The sequence below is a fragment of the Convolutriloba macropyga genome, chromosome 6 (assembly GCF_964194025.1).
Source record: "Convolutriloba macropyga chromosome 6, txConMacr16.3, whole genome shotgun sequence".
In the NCBI taxonomy this organism is placed as follows: domain Eukaryota; kingdom Metazoa; phylum Xenacoelomorpha; order Acoela; family Convolutidae; genus Convolutriloba; species Convolutriloba macropyga.
In genome coordinates this window covers 56,886,677-56,906,157 of record NC_134473.1, presented here as the reverse complement: position 1 = coordinate 56,906,157, position 19,481 = coordinate 56,886,677, and the positions used below count along the sequence as shown (strand labels likewise).

General features: G+C 34.8%; 1 protein-coding gene across 1 annotated transcript; it reads left to right on the top strand.

The window, feature by feature from the left end:
- Window positions 1-3,895: 3,895 nt before the first annotated feature.
- Window positions 3,896-18,131, top strand: LOC142341069 (WD repeat-containing protein 53-like). The gene is made up of 5 exons (XM_075391920.1): window positions 3,896-4,085; window positions 4,575-4,761; window positions 11,241-11,404; window positions 13,284-13,818; window positions 17,716-18,131. The coding sequence occupies exons 1-5, from the start codon at window positions 4,055-4,057 to the stop codon at window positions 18,026-18,028; spliced, it is 1,230 nt and encodes a 409-aa protein (XP_075248035.1). The 5' UTR covers window positions 3,896-4,054; the 3' UTR covers window positions 18,029-18,131.
- Window positions 18,132-19,481: the final 1,350 nt, after the last annotated feature.

Below are 19,481 nucleotides of genomic sequence, written 5' to 3'. Positions count from 1 at the left end.
TAATATCAGTAGATTTATCTCACTCTTACTGTTGAATTGATGTTAGTTTAGTTTACTGTTTGTAAAACATAGTTAATAGATTATTTTGAGACATTTCTTCTCTCTTGAGCTAAGTGGTTGCAATTCCATTCGAAGAAAGGCTGGCTATTCATAATAATTTTGTGAGAAATTACTCTGCTAAAAGGGATTGGAATGTGCGGTGAATGTTCGAAATTGTAAATGCCTAAGTCATAGAAAAGCTCTAATTAGCGTGCTTTATTGGAAACTCTATTTTTCTGTATTTAAATCTTCACATATATAGTAAAGAAAATTTAGTTCAAAATATATGGAACAAGCATCTGTGGTGGTAAGTGGTAAATTCGCAATATACCACCAAATTGCGTACAAGACAGGCCAGAAATGTTTTCTCTCATTTGAAAGGGATTTTAAAAAGTCGTTTTTGGAGCGAAAGAATTAGGGCCACCCAAATTGACTAGGAGAAAAAAAACAGAAAACTTAACTTTTAAAAAAAAAAATTGTAGCATTTAAATTTTTAGATGAAATGTTAACAGTACTTTCTGAAGATGGATTGGAATTTCTCAATATTCAAAATATTTCTTCTGTAAAATTTAAATGTTATTTTAAAAAGCCGTTTTTGGAGCGAAAGATCATTAGCTTTTATCTGAATATTGTATCTTTATTTTGACTTCTATTTATACTAACTCAGCTAAAATTACACTGAATGAACAAATAACTTTAATTGAGCCACGTTTGAAAATAATTGGGATCTGTTATTACGCGATTGTGCTAAAAGAAAAGAAAAAGAAACAAAAATACACCACTCAAGTAACTTTTTATGAAAACGCATATTGTCCCACAAATAAAGCACCAGTTACGTCATAGTATCAGTAAACATGTTAATTTTTAAAATGCGTGGAATTGTATGGGACCTCTCAATAATGAGAATAAGTTACAAGTGGACAAAAGCAACAACAAAACTGAAAAAACTGAAAAATCCTTTAAAAATTTTAAAAACGTAAAATATAAACTTTCAGACTATTCGCAATAAACTGACTACTTCGGGTAACATCATTCATTCAATCCTCAATTACAAGCGTACGGGACATGCAAGCGTTTTACGGCTACCTAAAGAATAAAGAGCAAAATCAGCAAAAGAGCAAGAATAGCAAATTCAAAAAATGGAGCGAGAAAATTGTCGTAGCCATTGAAAAATGAATTTTTCATAAAACTTTTCTTCTTTTAATTAATTTTGTAACAGCAATGGGATTTTCCTTTTAACAATTTGATTCCAATAAATCAACAAGCATGAACAAATACATTAAAACCACCAAATTTTTGAGAAAACCCGTAGTATCAATGCCATTAACTTCAATGGCTTTCAACGTAAGCTATTAAATACGCTAAGTTACGCCTCGATGAGACAACAAAGATGTTTGTCACTCATAAGTCATCAATAGGACATTACAATAAGTCATTGACTATGAAAATAACAAACAAAGTCAAAATCCAAAAATTAGTAGAACAGTGCGAGAAGAAGCACTTAAGCCCTAAGTTTTTCTCTGAAAACTTTGTATGATCCAACGAATGTCATCTCTAAGCCAATGCAAACATCAATATTAGAATAATGTTTCAAGTTTCCGAATGAAACCAAAATTACGAAAAAAACATCCAAAAATTAAAAAAATATGAAAACTATGAAAAAGTATGTTCATCGAGATCATAACAGCAATAGTTAGAAGTTGAAAGAGTCTTAAAATAAATCGAAAAATTATTTTCAATTTCTAAACAGCCATTAAATTCAATAGCTTTCAACGGAAGTCAATAAATACGCTCAATTTTAGCATATGCGTCGATTGGAGGAAGGGAATTTTTCGTCATGCATAGGTAATCAATAGGACATGACAATAAGTCCTATGGCTATGGACTCATCAAATACAGGCAAACACCAAAAATTCAGTAGAAATGTGCGAAAGTGTCGAAGTCATCTAATCCATAAGTTCTTCTCTGAAAACTTTATCCATGGTCCACTTTCTCAAGCCAGTTTTCTCCAAGCCAATGGAACATATAAACATCAGGATAATGTGATAAGATTTCAAGAGAAACCAAAAATAAGAATATATCCAAAGTTTTTATGTTTTTGAAATCTTGTGTCATTGAAGTCATAACAAATAGTTCCAAGATAAAACCGCTAACAGGAATAATTTTGGTTGCAGTAGAAGAGAAGCGCTCCTGTCATTACTGAGACTGACTTAACAATTCATTAAAATAAGTTTATTATCGGTTAATATGAAAAAAAAAATTTAAAGCCTTTACAGCCAGTAGCTGTCCGCTGAAAGCCCTAGATAGGTTCACTTAATGCTCATTAGAAAATCTATTGCACTGTTAGTCAACGAGACTATGACATAGGACTCTAAAAAATTAGCAAAACTTCAAAAAGAAATTCAAAATTTTAAAATTACGAAAACTCGAGTTGGAGCCGAAAAAACACGAGCTATTCCTTTGAAATGAGGTGTTTTTTGTTCATTGGGCTTCATTTGACTGTAAAACAAGTTTGTCACTAACGGAACCTAGATATGAAAAATGACCACTAGGTGACCCAAAAAAACAAAAATATGAAAAGTTTCTAAAAAAGAGCTCTCAAATAGAATTCGTATTTTTTTGATATTAAACTTCTCTATGAGACCAGAACTAGTCTCGTCTGTTAGGAAGTCAAAATTGTTTCATTTTGTGGCGTGAAAGTTAATTTCGAATTAATATTTTAATGAAAAAGATCTTAATTTGAAGAAAAACTACACCAAAAGTGAACAAATTGATGCCAAATATCCCGTGTTCACACAAAACTTCAATCCTCGATAACTCCGCGACAAAAACGAAATTCAAAAAAAATCTTTTTAGTTTCAATTTCTACGCTGGTGGAGCTTTTTAATGATACCAATCACATTTCTCTTTGATGAATATATCGATCGGCCAAAATTGTCTGAACAAAAAAAACCCATTTGAGTATATAGTTCCTCCCCCCATAAGAGGGGTCGGAACAATAAATTTTACTGCAGGTTTCCTTCGTGAAAAATTCAAACTAATTTTTTTGCTTTTATTTTTCCATAATTTCTACTGCGCTTTCTCGAAAAATTCTTGATATCGTCAACCTACCTTTGGGTATTGGTCTGCTCACTGTTCAAGATTTAGTTATCACTGTTTCCAAAGTGAAAATTGCTGTTTTTGAACGTTTCATACATCTTCACTTTTTGGAAAACCTGAAAAATCATAAAGGGATCCATCTAATGCGCAACAGATTTTCTGGTAGCTTGGCTCTGCTGGTTTCCTCTACTTTGTAGAGCTAAACGGTCTCAAAAATAACAGTTGAAGGTGTTTTGAAGTCGATTTAAGGGACAGAACTGCTAACAAACTGCTGGCAGATCTTTAAATTTCGTATTACATCAGGTTTGAGGAAATGAATTGTTTACAATGTGAGTCTTTGGAATCGTTAAATGTGATCATGATCTAATGAGATTTCTATTTCCTTATTTATTGACATCTATACGATCAAATATGTACCAAAATATGTTACCCAATGAATAGTAATGAACTGTAGTAAGAAGTTAAAACTCATTTTGTGATTAATATGGTCAGTTTCAGTAATTGTAGTAGTTAATGCGTATGAAATATGATCATTCAAAAACACATTTAGTGTGTGTGCTGACTTTGCCTTTTTGAAACAAGTAAATTCAATACATATAAAAAAGGTTAGAACTTAAAAAAAATAAAACTAATTTTATATTCTATAAATCATGCAAATAAATTTAATTTCAATCTCTGAATTTGAAATAAATTGATGCTCTTGATAACTAACATTTTGTGCATGTTTTTGCAAGTTAATTTGTCATTTTTCAGATGATATGACGTTGGATGAATGTGACCGACAGTCATATCCGTTTTGAGTAGTGACCTAATCTGTTTAAGACTAAAAAGTAGTCATGTAATTTGTCTGTCTGTATGATGTCTCCTTTTCATCTCTGTGATTTTGTTGGTTTTGGCCTTTGTCAACTCTGATTTGATGTCATCACCTGCCCAAAGCAACAACACAAGTTGGCCTCTGTTTCGACAAGTTTTATCTGCAAAAAGTTTACAAGATGGCCGGGGAGGGGGGAAGGGGAGGCCAAACTGATAGTTTTTTCATCCTGATGATTATTCCGAAGTGATAGATGCGCTTGAGGACTTTAAATAGTGCTAGACCATTTTAGTTATTACTGTAATGATAGTGCCAATATGGATAAATCCGAATAACTCAAAACTTTTTATTACATGAATAACCTATTTTTCTTGGTTTAAGAATTTTTAATATAATTCTACAGAAAATTTACTTCTTGCATGCGCAGAATTTTTTTAGCCCGGTGCGGAGCATTCTTGAAGCTATCTTTGATTGATTTTTATGTGAACAGTTGTTTTAAAGCAGCATGTATGAGATACAGATGCTGCTTTTCAGTCGGTTGCTTTACCCAAACATTGTAAAATACACTAATGGTTAAAGAATATTTTTTTAAATAACACTTAGAGCCAACTTGTGGTGTTATCAGCTGTAATATGGCCTTCGTATCACCACTCGTCCATTCTGTCTTTGGATTGCAATGTAAACGGAGGCGTCCTTGTTTCGGGAGCCGAGTCCAGTGATGTCTGCATCTGGGATGCCAAGAACAGGTCTCTAATCCACCAGTTGTCCGGGTTCCCTGGTGAAGTCACGGCTGTCTGTTGCTACAAAAACCAGTAAATATTTTTTAAAGCTGCTTCAGTTGTTTCCAAAACTATGTTATATGTCGGGGTGCTGGGAATACGAGATTATATGTATTTCGCAAACTACGAGTGAAAGATTTCATAGAACTAATATAGAAGCAAAGGGGGTAGTGGTACCCATTACGTAAGAAACTTTTGATTAAGATAAATAAATTGAGAAGTCTCCTGAGGGAAATCATTGAGCACTTCGTTAACTTTTTTTGCCAAGTTGAACGTGCACATCTTATAAAGCGCCGCAAAGGAAACAAATTTCAAATAAGAGTTGAATTGCTTTATAATGAAAGAAGTTCGGCTCCCGCAAAAACAAGCCCGAGTTCGTCCATTTTGCAAATCTTTTTGTTTTCCTTCTTGCACGAAAAAATTAGCAGAGCAATCGCAATGAGCGATAGTTTAAAAATAATGATTCAGGGAGCCATTTAAACTGAATTTGAGTCTAAAATTACAAAATATGGGTAGATTATCTAAATCGCAAAGCTATGATGTAATTTTTGTTCTGACCCACCTTAAGCATTACCCTTCCTTCGAAGCTTCGGCATTTACCAAAAATACTAACAAAAAACTTAAGAAAAGACCCGAATAGTTCGCTGATTTCGGAAGTCAGAAAAGTTAAGCAGAAAAAGGGAAGGGCTGTACATGAAACTAAAAGCGAAGAAAACGATAAGTATATGGAAACAAAGAAAATAGTTTTTGTAGAGCAGACCCAGCTATTGTGCTCTCGTATGAGGAAACTGTCCATAAGAAAAATAAAATGACATCACCAAAACAACCTGAAAAGCTGATATCGCTGCAGCATGAATCAAACTCAGATCAGAAAAATTAGTAACAAACACAGCTATAAATTAAGGCACAGAAGATTGAAGCAATATCTTTAAAGGAAGCGATCCTCATGTCCTCACAATAAAGGATTCTTCCGTGATGTATAATGTTTGTAAAAATATTCACTACCAACTGCTAGACAACTGAAACGAGCGAAGTGTTCACAGGTACAGAGAACATAATACGTTATTGTGGAACGAAATCGTGATTTAACGACAGACATAAGGTTCTTAGAGAAATTCACTTGATTTATTATTTATTAAATGCTATTAGAGGTTATTACAGCCCGCTGAATTGTTGAACGCTGAATTTTGAGTATATTAAAGGAAAATGTGATCAGACTTGGGCAAGTTTCAATGTTCCGAACCCCTTTAGTGGGGGAGGAACTATATGCTCAACTAGTTTTTTTTATGTTCAGTCAATTTTAGGTGATCGATATTTCTATAGCAGAGAGTTGTGTGTGGTATCACTAGAGAGCCTATCAAGCGTATAGTGCAAAATTAAGTTGTTTTTAATTTTTCGTCTTTTTAAGTTATGGAGGTTTAAAGTTCTTGCCAACTTTTCACACTAATTTTGTTCACATTTTGAACATTTTTAATTAAAGAAATTGTTCATTTTGCCCAAATATTTCACCTTTTGCAACATTGGCTGGTTTTAGTAATCCTGAAGCGATATCGAGGTTATTTTTTGTTTCAACGTGGTTTTTTTTATCGTAAAACAGATTTGTCTTCACATTTTTTGGTTTTTGTATATAGATGATTAATTGCTGTCTCGCAAAGTTTTGGCAATTATATTAGTTCTGTGGTCTTATCCCATATATTTTTAACCATTTTTTTCTAATTTTTGTCCTGGAAAACAGGATAAAAAGGTAAAGCCCCGGAAGTTAAATCCCGGAGAGTAAGTGGCTGAGTAGCTCTCTTAGAGCCCTACCCCTTACTATTTTCTAATCATGCGATTAACCAAAAAGAATTTAATGTTTTTCACCAAACAATTTCATGTGAAGGGCCCTTCTTTAAAAGTTTAACCACTGAGTCACCCCAATTGACCTCCCCACTACCCCCGTATCGACCCTCCTCCACCTGGAGATTTGGCAACTCTGGTGACCTCCAATGCCAGCATTCTTAAGCCTCCACTGGCTACTACCAGATTTATTCGCCCGGCGATAGCCGGTTATGTTTTTTTCTGTAGTTTTGTCAAATGAATACTGAAAGGTCTAACTGTTTTCAGTAGTGGATTAGGTAAAGATTATCAGTGACGCGACTTCATAAGCTAAGGTTTTTTCTGATTGCAAACTATATGTGACTTCATAGTCTAGTTTTTTTTTATTGCACACTAATAGTGTTCAAGAATGTAACTCTGAGTTCTGACCCCTTTTTTAATAGCCGCACAGCGATAGCTGGGGCTATTATTGGCCTTCTCTTGTTACAATTCAAAGAATTTGAATTGTATTGGTGCGCTGTGTTGTTTTTTTTTTAAGATGTGTTCACACATTTTTCAATGACTTTGATCTTTCAAAACGGGATAAACAGGTAAAGCCCAGCGGGCATTAAGTTTCATTAGAGGCCCAATGTGGGCTTTACTAGTCCCTCAAGAGCATACAGTGGTGCAGCTGCTGGGATGGCCTTAATTTAAGGTTAAAAGGTCATTTTTAGGCGTTTTTGGGCTCAAAATGGTGCAATGTTTCATGATTGTGATTTTTTGTTTTGATTAGTCTTAGGTTGAAGCTTTTAAAAGTTGGTGAAGGCCATTTGCGAGACAAAATTGCTTGTTTTGAGCATTTTATGAGCTATATGCTTTGGTACTACAAACATAAACACGCAAAGTGATACTAATTTTTGCAATTTTTTTCAGGTTTTTTGAAAATTTTAGTCATTTTTTGAGTTTTATAGCCATAAGTGTCAAGAAACCTCCTCTAGGGTTGTTGATGATAGATTAATGCATAGTTTCTAGTGGAAATGGAATGGTTTTCATCTTTTTGCCTTCATGAATTTTAGCATTTTTTGACAAAACTTGCAATTTTTTTGACATTTTTTGACATTTATTTTCATTATTCAATTTTCATGAGTCACAGGGGCCAGAAAACCTCATCAGAGGTTGGATAATAAGTTTTGCGTCGCCATGGAATAGGAATCAACTTTTGAGTATCACAAATTTTTTGCAATTTTTTTTGGACAAAATTCGCATTTTTTCAGGTTTTTGAAAATTTTTGTCATTTTTTTAGTTTTTCCAGCTTCAGGGACCAGGCAATCTTTTTTTTCGTTTTCGAGTTAATCGATCTTCAAGGGCCAATGAATTTTTTTCTGTCTTGCAGATGTTATACTGGACCGATTTCAGAAACAAAAATCCGTTTTGAACAAATTTTTGTAATAGATGTTTTTAAAGGGAAAAATTTTTGCCTGAGTTTTAAAAGCTTCAAGAGTTTTAGCAATGAGTTTGTTTTTGTTCAGTTTTGATTCTATTAGTTTCTCAATTCTTTGATGATTTTTGTGTGCTGGCTGGCATTGTTCAATTGATCTGCTGGTCAGGTAGAGTACGTCTGAATTTTTATTCAATTCTTTGAATTGTTTTTCAGGACTTGTCCTGCTATGTTTTTTTTATTTCGTCATGATTTTTGTTACGACCATATGACGTCACAGCCACTTTTTGTTCATTCGCTCATGCAATTTCAACTGAATTGCATTTGGCGTAATTTTTCGCTCTTGGTGGAGCTAGTTTTTTCATGCGCGTGATTAAATTTTTGGTCACATTTGACTTACCTCACTCTCAAAAATGACTTCCTCACTTTGAAATTGACTTTTATTTACTTTAATTCAAAGAGATAAGGTCAAATGGGTGTGTGTCACTCTAAATGAAGGTTATTTAAGATCAGCTAATAGAGGCAGCAATAACTTACAGATTTTTAATCAAAATATAACAGATAAGCCTTCAATGAAAAGACGAATTTTTTTGGTCTGTCTTTTTTTACTTTTTTATAGACTGCCGATCTACGAATCTATTGCGGCTATTTTCTGGCAATCTGCCAGCTATGTTTGTTGATTTTTAGTTCTTTATTTTGCACCTGATTTTGTAGTCTTCGTGTGTTAATAATGAGGCATATTTGAATCAAATCTTTTCAATTGACGGCTAATCATTGATACAAAATTATCGCCATTTGATTTTATATAAATTCGGAGAGTTTTTGAGTTTTGTTCTTATTTGTTTTTATTTGTTTTTCTGTGTTAAATTTGATTGTTTACAATTGCACCTATGAAATTTTCTGATTGATTATATGACCAATTTTCTAAGGAAGCATAATTGGAACTTCTGAATGTTTCCATTTGGTAGCGAATGGTTTCAAACCTTCTTTGGAAAATATGTTTTTGGTCAGGTTTTTGTTTTCGCATATGTGACTTTATGCTTTTATAACTAATTTATTTGAAAAAAACGTTGGACAAATTCCAGAGGGCAATCTTGTCGTACATCACTCATGGCTTAGATTGTGATTATCCAGTTTAGTTGAACGCTCTTTTTTTAGTCTTTATTTCCTTCTTTTTTTTCTGCACTCACTTGTAAATCTAACTTGAGCATTTGGAGTCAAATAGAGGTCAGGAGCAAGCTAAATAGTATTGAGTTTGCTACTGGAGAGAATTAACAGTTTGACATTCAGTTTCAAAATTTGATAGATATAGACTTTCGGATACCATTTTTTGTTTTGTTGGGTAAAATTGTTTCTTGATAAATTGTCGTTTTACATTCTTACTTATTGCGAAATTGTATTGGATTTGGTTTTTTAATCTATCGTTCCATTTGTTTTGGTGTTCATTCAAACATGACTCTTTTTGTTTACTTATTTTGAGAGTCTTTCAAAGTTAAGGTTACAGTATGAGAACTATTGGGTCTAGCAATTGTGAAGTATCTGACTTGCGCTAATTCACAATACTGAAGTCTCGTTGAAATTCTATTGAGGTATAATAAACATACACAAGGTCTGTTTTTATATGTTATGGTATTGTTTACTTTGAAACTTTTTTAGGAAAAAAGTTGTAAATTTTCAAGTTTCGAGAATTTTTCTTATGAATGGCTGAATAGCTTATAGTTTTCGAAAGAAATTTTCATGTTCGTCTTGTTTTTTGCTGTCTTGTCCTTCAATCTCATTATTAAACTGTTTCATAATTCAGTAATTCGGCATATCTGAATCAGTTTTGTCTTCAATTGATAGCGGATCCGATATATTATTGACGTCAGTTACTTTTGTAAAAGTTTGGCGAAATTTCGTTGGATGTGTATATTTTTCTTTCTCCTCATTTGTTTTTTTGTTAGATTTGCTTGTTAATTGCTCTTGAGCAAAGTTCATATCAATTATTGTAAACGTGTGTGTCTTTATGCAAAATTTTTTGCTTGACAATTTTGACTTTTCGAGTGACTTTTACGCCCTTGACCTTCTGCCCCGACTAGCAGGCCGCAGTTGATTAGAGCTCCCACTAGTCGTTCGAGAGCAATCCTTCCGACGTTTAGTCTGTTATGTTTTAAAATTGAATTTATCAATTGTTTTGATTGATGACAAATCCTCTGGTTTCTAGAAAGGGATAATTGAAACCGTTGAATGTACCCATATAACTACGAATTGTTGTTAATTTTGTTTCATACATAATAAAAGGTTTTGGAAAAACTTCTGGCCTTCAATATTGTTTTGTTGACTTGTGAATTAATCTCATTCGCCAGATACCTGATTATTTAGCTTGGGTAACCTCTATTTGAATTTAATCTTTTGCATTCTCAATTTAGATTAATAAGTGAGTGTAGTGGTGATTTTTTCTGCACTCACTTAAGTGTAATCAAATTATGGATTATTTTTGGATCCTTTCGGAAAGATTCGGTGTCCCTTGAGTTTTAATTTATAACAAATTAAAACCTTTTCCATGGTATAGCTGGATTCGAACAAAACGTTATATTCGAACAACAAGACGACTGCTTTCTCAATTATTTACGTTTCTTCTTTACACGTGTTCCTTACAAGTACTCGTCTTGGCATGGGAAGTGGTTTTATGTTGTGATGGGCAATGATTTAAATCAAGATTTTTTCATTTACTGGAGAAATTTCATCCTATTTTTTGCAGTCTTTTTTTCGATTTAAGCTACTGTATCTATTTTATTACTAAAGAGATATTTGCAGGTTTTGTACTTCCGCTTTTTGAACATTTTGTTACGTTTGAAGGCAAAGATAGAAATTTTGAGAATTTGCTTTATTTTTTTGCAAATTTCTTCAGAAGTAATGACGTCGTTTGATGCTCCTGGCCTGTGTCATGATAAGTAGAAATTCTAAAACCATCTCTCAACTGAGCAGCTGAGGAGATATAACTACTGAATGCAAATAAGTCTGTTTAGTTTTCGTCTCATTGACTGAGATTTCAACTAACTTTATAACAAAGAATTGTTAACTGTTGCACATCAACAAATGCAAAATTTTAAAGAATATTAATTATGTATAAATAACGCATTGGGGGTACTTCGACAAAATTATTTAAATTATTTTAAAAAATTAAATTTTGAATTGAAAAGATGATCACACGCGAATTTGGTGTATTCACATTAAATAACAATGAGGGGAAGGTAAAAACATTGGATGCTTTTGTGCATGTACGACGTGTTTGATGTAGGAGTCAGTCACAATATTTCTGGGTGGCGAGCGACTGTATGTTGATGCAGTTCGACCTGAGGAACTATGAGTCGCCTGTCTTTGATGTGTGTCACTCTGACGACGATGTGAACATGATACTGTTGAATGAGACAACTGGATTGATAGCAGCTTGTGATGATTCAGGTGACAACATGGTAGACTTCAACATGAAGTAGATTGTTCACCCATTGACTCTTGCTCACAATACTGAAATCTGTTCTTCACCTCATATGACCACCCTTAATTGAAAATTTTTATAGCCGCCTCAGCTTCTAAGCTGGCTATTATAGCGCTCCTATTTTTTTACAATTCAAAGAATTTGAATTGTATTGGGGCGTTGCTTTTTTATATATATAAGATCTGTTCGCACATTTTCGATTTTTGAAGTGCAATTGGAGTAGTGATTTTGGTCACGCCGCAACAGGAAATGGAGCGAAAACGCGAGTGGTTTTGCGGTGTGATCTAATTTTAAAGTAGAGTGAGAAAACGGTGTTTGAAAAAAAATTCGCTCTTTCGCTAGTGGTTTTTTGTTCACATGCGGGAATTTCACTTTTATTTTTACTCTTTTTTTAAATTTTTTGGATTGGATTTTTAAATGGTTTTCCCCAATCCATCCATACTTCATTCTAGGCCTAGTGTTTTTTGTTTGTATAAAATTTCTCCTTCTTGCTAGTGGTTTTTTGTTCACACACGGCATTTTACATTGATTTTCCGTTTTTTCAAAAAATTTTTTGATCTGATTTTTTTGGAAATGGTTTTCCCGTTTCACTCATTGTCCGTTCTGGGTGTAGTTTTTGTTTTGTCAATGAAAATTCTTTGAATCATACACCAGTACTTGCCCTGCTATGTTTTTACAATTCAAAGAATTTGAATTGTATTGGGGCGCTGTCTTTTATCTGTTCACACATTTTCATGATTTCTGAAGTCAAATTGGAGTAGGTATTTTGGTCACGCCGAAACAGGAAGTGGAACGAAGAAACGATTGGTTTTGTGGCGTGAAATTTTTCTACTCTAATTTTAAAGTAGAGTGAGAAAACGGTGTTTGAACAAAAATTCGCTTTCTCGCTAGTAGTTTTTTGCGATTTCATTTTGATTTTTTTTAAATTTATTCGGATTGATTTTTTTAATGGTTTTACCAAGCCGTTCATAGTTTATTCTAGGCCTAGTTTTTTTTGTTTGAACCAAATTTCTCTTCCTCGCCTAGTGGTTTTTTGTTCACTGTTGCATTTTGACATTGATTTCAAAAATTTTTTTTTGGATTTTTTCACTCGGCTAGTTTCAAGTTGTCGAACTTTTTTTCGCTTTACCTATTTTGCCGCTTTTTCGACATTTTGCGTGAAATCTTTTTGACTTGTCTAGGCTAGTTTCAGTCTTCTCTCATTCTGCTAAAAGTGTTTTTAGACAGCAGTTGCCCAGCAAAGCAATTCAAATTGAGCAGAGCAGTATCAAAAAAACTAAATCTGAAATAGAAACGGGATAAACCCAAAGCCCAATTTACAATCTCTAATGCTATTGGTATTGGCACGATCCTCTGTGTCGTCTCACTACGAAAAAGGGGTATGGTCAGCCCCAAAATAACATCAAAAGAGTTTGCACTTTAAAATCGTTTTTGTACAAAAATCATTTTCATTAGTTTTTTCTTTTTTCATTCCCAATCTTGGTTATGGGATTCAACGGCGGCTGTTTTCTGGCAATCTGCCGGGTATGTTTGAACCTTTAATACAAAACAATCTTGGTGGAAGAGCAGTTTATTAACTCATATGCTTTTGAAGACAAATTTTACTCTATTCTGCCCCCGATTGGGGGCAATATATCACAAATATTTTGTGCACGGGGGGCACTGCCAATGGAGATCGTGCGATTAGATGTTCAAATAATAAGTCCCCACTAAGCTTGTAGTGAACGAACGGAAAATATCGAATAAACTCTACACTCAGTAAAATAAGGGATGATAAATTGGGGAGTTTTACGATGATCGTTTTGGCTGGAATTATTAATTTATGAACAATCATTTTTTATTTAGGAGCTGTGATTGTGCTGGATGACCGCAAACCAAACAAGGAGTTGCTGCACACGTTTGCGGATCATGACAGTTGTGTTAGTAGCATCCAGTTCAGCCCCACTGAGTTGGAACTGTTCTCAGCAGGCACAGATGCCCAGCTACGGGGCTGGAACCTGAAAGACGGATCTCCAAGTGCCGTGTGCTATCTTAACGATTGCTTTAATGAATCTGCTGCTGCATCTGAAGGTGGAGAATTGGAACCAAATGCTAACATTTTGACACCGCCTATGGCGCACTCTATAGCGATTAATAGCACCGGGACAACTCTTGCATGTGGCTTAGAGAACTCAGGACTGCTTCTTTTTGATATTATGAACGAGATTGCCTCGAATGGTGCTTCCAAACTGAGGACCTCGAATTTGCTAAGTGGGCACACGGGTGCTGTGTCTCAGACGGTATTTGCCAATTTGTGGAAAGATGCTGTGAGTTGTAATGAGGATTTGTTAATTAGTGGAGGTTGTGACAAAAGAATCATATCGTGGAAGGCAATCGAGAGGTTAGTTGTTCCTTAAAGAGATAATTGTAAAATTGCGTGTATGAATGATATCAGCCGTGAAGATGATTTTTAGTGAGTACGGATTTCAGTTACAATCGCTATGAAGATTAATTTTTTTTGCGGTGACTTGTTAAATTGTTATTTTCTGGTGTGCACCCGAGCACACCGTCAGCAACATTTCTTTAGAAAATGAACTATATACCAACCCACTATTAATTGCTCTCCGACGATGGTTTTTGTCGTCTGGCCCTATTGACTTTTCGTCCTCAAAACGGGATAAACAGGTAAAGCCTGGAGGGCGTTAAGTTCTCTTAGAGCCTATCGGCTTACTAACTCTACGTATGCGAAGCACCGAAACTGTTCTAGAGACATGAATTTAGGGGGTCCTCCATCCCACGCCCCTTCAGCTAAAGCTAGCCTCCCTAAACCGTAGCTAGCTACTGACGAAGCCAGCCGCTCGCCACTTGTTTGGGAGCAATTCAAACGACGTTAGTCGGTTATGTTTTCTAAAAGTTTTTCTACATAATTTTTGGGTTTTGATATTTTCATTTTTGGTCATTGTCCTGCTCTACTGGCCGCTTACGAAACAAGCATAATATATTCTCATTTGAACACTGCCATACGTTCTTTATATGTATGTATTTCTGATTTCTTGACAGAGAACGGTTTTAAACTGAGAAGGTATCTATCTCATCATGAGCATTCCAAAAAAGTTGTACAGGTATTTCTTTATCCAGTGGTAGGATTGTTCACGCACTGACACGAATCATTAATTGCTCTCAAATAAAGTTTATAGTAGTTTTTTGGGTCATATTGATCTTGTCAAGTGCAATTTTTGCTTGATCAATTTTTTCATCTGATCGATATGATTTCACGCTTTACTTGAGTTTTGCATGATCAAACTTGCTATCACGAAGATTGTAATCTGATGACGTAATTGGCGAACTTTAAATCAAAAGAACCAAAGTCGCGGAATTTTAGTTGGTTATGTTTCATCTGACTAAATTGCCTAACCTTGTCTCTAAACTTCATCTTAAAGTGTAAAATTGATGTCTGGAGGACTTTAATTCAGTGCAAGAAATCTTTATTTTGCTTTTCATGAAAATGTTTGTTCTTTTTGCTGCCCTTTAAAGTGATCAAGTTTATGAAACGTGTTGACAAATCATAAAAACATTCTATTACATGTGTGTTATATTTCTGTAGAGAGCAAAAATGTGAGTTTCTGGAAGTGACTGCGAAGGCTGTCTCTCTTTAAATTAAGTCCTAAGGAGGTCCTAAAAATAATGAATTCTAAATTTTTGAAAATTTTTAAAGAGTTTCCACGAAGGTCTTTTTGGCAGTATTTCGTAAAAGACGCCGTCATCTGCCCAAATGGATGTTTAGTAGGCGCTCTCCTTTTTTAATTTAGTGTTTCCTTTTTTATTGCAGTGGCTTCAGTTGGTATTATGCTTTTTATCAGTTGGTTTTCAAGTAATTTTCAGTTGGTATTATGCTTTTTATCTTCCAATTTAAAGGCTGAACTAGCCATGTTTAGCGAATTATCGAACTGTGGACAACATTAGAAAACAGTTCGAGAAAAATTTGGCGTTCAGTCAATCTCTTTAATTATCTTTAATTATTGATTCGATCCTAATGCACCGGACAGGGGATCAATGCCGGCTGTTGTCCGGCAATCTGCCGGCTATGTTTGAAAATTTCCGGGTAAAATTAATCAATACTGATGTTAGATCATGAATAAAAAAATTGAATTGGGAAGGTAACTCAGATTTTTTTGTTTTACAAGATGCTTAAAGATCTGTTGGCTGGCAAATGATCTGCAACATGCTCTGTTAAGTAGAATCGTTTGTAATATATATCAAATTAGGATAATATAATATATTAGTATATATAAAAAATATATATTTAATAGCCGCCGTTAACCTCTCAAGGCTATTATTTAGGCGCTCTCCTTTTGTACAATCCAATGAATTTGAATTGTTCTAGTGCTCTATCGCTTTTGTAAGATGTTTTCTGAGTTCTTCCATGTTTAGGGGCTGCTGAAAGTTTTTGTAGGGCTTCATGACGGGTCACTGCATGGTTTCTATAGACAATGAAATTTTTTGAGGATTTTAATTACTAAAAAGTTAGCGACCTATGAATAACTTTTTTGATTTTCTGAAGATTTTTGAGGCTTGAAATTTATTTACTGGATAGTTTCTAAAAACAACAAAATTGTTTTGAAGTTTTTATTTTAAGAAATTTTATCAACTTTTCGACAGAAAAAGTTCACGTTCACATGTTGTCATTTTTGGTTTGTCGATCTTTAAGGGGCAGTGAAACTTTTTTAAAATTTATTTGGAAACTTTTGGAATTTTAGCAACTTTTAATAAAAGTTGCATTCTATTTCATTTTTTGAAAAAAACCTGCGTCGTTTTTCCTATTTTTTCAATCCCCAGGTGCCTATGTGCCCTTTTCAAGATTTTTGCTTGGGTTACGAGGTATTTTTAAATGAATACAATTAGGTTTTCGGGATATTAGCTGCAAGATATTTAGCAATGCTAATTTGTTAATTTTCTCTAATTTTGTGAGGCTGTTCGGCTGGCGTTGTTTAATTACCCTGCTGGTGAGGCAGCAATAGTAGCTGCAGTAGCTGGTGTTACAGAAGTTTATTTCAGTCAATTTACCGGATTGTTTACGGGACTATGACGTGTCCTGCTGTTTTTTTTTTTAAATTTTTGCTGTACCTTTTGATCACGTTTTTTGTTTAATACTTCTTTTCAAACATGTATCAGTAATATTGCTGCAGCTTTCTAAAAAAAATCACTGTTTAATTAAAGTTTTCTGCTCAGCTATACAATGTAATTGTGATTTTAAATAATTTGGTGTGGATTGTTTATCGTTATTGATTTTTTTGACAAAAGTAAATAACGGGAACATTGTATCTTTATGAAAACTATCCTTTTTTCTGGTTTGTGTTCTCTAGAGTTTTTGTTTTAACAACCACTGTTGTTTTTGAAGACAAGGCAGATCAATTTTGCGATGCTTTTTTTAAGGAACTTTTATATTGATCTCAAACATAATTAGCAAATATATTAGTTCGGCGGTCTTTTTCCTTTGACAGATTTTTCGTTTGACTTTTTTAACCTTTCGTCCTCAAAAATGGGATGAACAGGTAAAGCCTTTCGGCTCACCAGACTTTAATTGCCCCCATATCAGCCCTCCTTCACCACCCAATTCCCAACCCTGCACATCTTTGTACCCCTAAAATAGCGTGCTCGACCCCCCCCCCCTCAACCTCTAAACCGTAGCTAGCTACTGACGAAGCCAACTGCTCGCCAGTCATTTCAGAGCAATTCGCCCTACGTTTGTCGGTCATGGACTTTTTCGGTATGTCAACGAGCGAGCAGCTTTTGAGTGATCAACAATCAAAATTAAATCAAAGATTGCACATCATTTCAAAGTCTGTCATGGTTATTAGTAGGGACGGGGCGAACTGATGAAGCGCAATCAATACCATAATACCATTTAGTTAATACTTTTCAATTTGCTTAAACAATGTGCTTTTTTCAATGCGCTTAAACAAATGTATGTACAAAAAAATACAAGATGATGCAGGCTCTGCTTATAAGATATATTAGCATTTGTATTATGCTTTTTTTGCGTTGTATGCTGATTACTAATGTGGAAACATTTTCTACCATACGCAGAATCATGCGAGCGTTCTTGTTATGTTAGGTTTGATAATTTGTAGTGCATGCTCAGGCTTAAGACTTAACATGCCTTGTGGGCTGTTTTGATATCGCTGCTGATCCTAATATGGGTTTTAGAGCTGCATTAAAATGTCTTAATATTGAAAATGTAAAAGTTTATAAGAAATTATTGTGCGACAAAGCATCAGCTTTAATTTTGTGGCTTTAGCTGCGAAAAAATGGCAGATACTCTGGAAAGTATAGCCGAAGATGGAGAGTTTACAGTTGAGCCGATGGAAGACGATGATAGTGGTGGTGGCAATGATGTTGCAGATGACTTAGCAGCCTCATCCACAGTTCAGTCGCTACCTAACCCAGCTGCCCTCTCTATCTCATCCAACTTTTCCCAAATTAAGTGCAATTCGCATCACAACAAAATCAATTGGCTCTGTCCCGCTGTAGTCAACGGCAACCCCCAACTATTCGTGGCTGATCTCTCTACTGTTATAACCTCTTATTACTATCATTCGCTATTTTCTTAATGGAGATCTTCGTTAATTTTGGTACCCGTATTGTACACATATTTCATCTTTAACTATTTGCAGATTTATTCTTCTGATTTGAAAATTTATAGCTTTGATTGTGGTCTATTTTTTAAGAGGCTGAAACTAAACGCGGTTTTTTCGTGAGTGCAGAGTGATAGATTGAAATTTGACATGTCGGAGGCTTAATAGTGTAGTAGAGGTGGGCATGCGGGATAAAAGTAGTGATTGTCATCGAGGGAATTGATTAAAAGCTTTTATATGAATCCCTGATAGTCAGATTATTGACTTCTTGTGTAGAGCTAATTGTCAATTTCTATTGCGCCAGTCTACCACTAATTTTCACATTGAAACATAAAATTACACAGCGATCTCTTATCAAGTGTCGGAAAGGTAACCCAGATTCTCCTAACTCTAGTCATGCACAAAATTTTTTTGCGCCGATTGGTTCTGATCGGTTCGCGCACGTGAAAATGACTTACCCTAAAGAAAGGTCTTGGAGGGCTGACACCCAACTGATCACCCGACAGTGGAATGTCAGAGGAAAGTTTTTATTTGATGGCTGACACCCAACTTGTCACCCGACCGTTAAACGTCAGAAGGCAAAAAATGCCCGAGGCTCTCATAACTGCAGACATCGGAAAATTTGGTCAAGAAACAAAAAGTTTATTTTCACTCTTTTACATTCAAATTGAGTTTTAGTTGAGAATGAAATCTGCCAAAGATGATCACTGGGGTGCGCTCGAAGAAAAGTAGGATTATATCACTTCAAAAGTTCTCCAGGGAAATTTTGCTCAAAACTATTGAATAATTTATCACTGTATTGAAAACTTTGAATCTTTTTTGCTGTGCAAGCCTTTGTGTCAGCTTTAGTCTTAGTACACAGCCACATGTACGCACGTAACAAATACTGTTCAGAATTGCGGTTACGTAGAATGTTGTTGTAGTTGTTGATAGTTCGCAGCATATGCTTCAGGGCGATTTAGTTACACGATCGTCAGTATGAAAATTATGTCCACTTATTTCTACACGTAGAGCAATCAATAAAATTTGAGACGCGGAGACGTTCGTTTCCGAAATTCTAGCATTAAATTTCCACATCAGGTTGATTAATCTGCTTGTCAAGTTTTGGTCGCTGGTCAGGCCGACGTATTTCGCCACATGATTTATGATTCGACATGTGTTGAACACAATTGCTCCGCTTGCCTTTTCAGTACGCCTGTTTGGTAGATTGAATATTTCATTGCTGCTTCCAGAACAGTTCTGCTCCTGTGTCAGCATCAGATTAGAGCCTTTGTTTTCTATCGTAATGAGAAGAAGAAAATTTGTCTGCATGAAAATCGGCAAGCGAAGAATTTTCAGTAGACTGACCTGGCTAATATATCAAGCTGACTTCTTTCCTAGTTTCCATATAACCGCCTTCTGGAACAATTCAAGAAGTTGAAGTTGACCG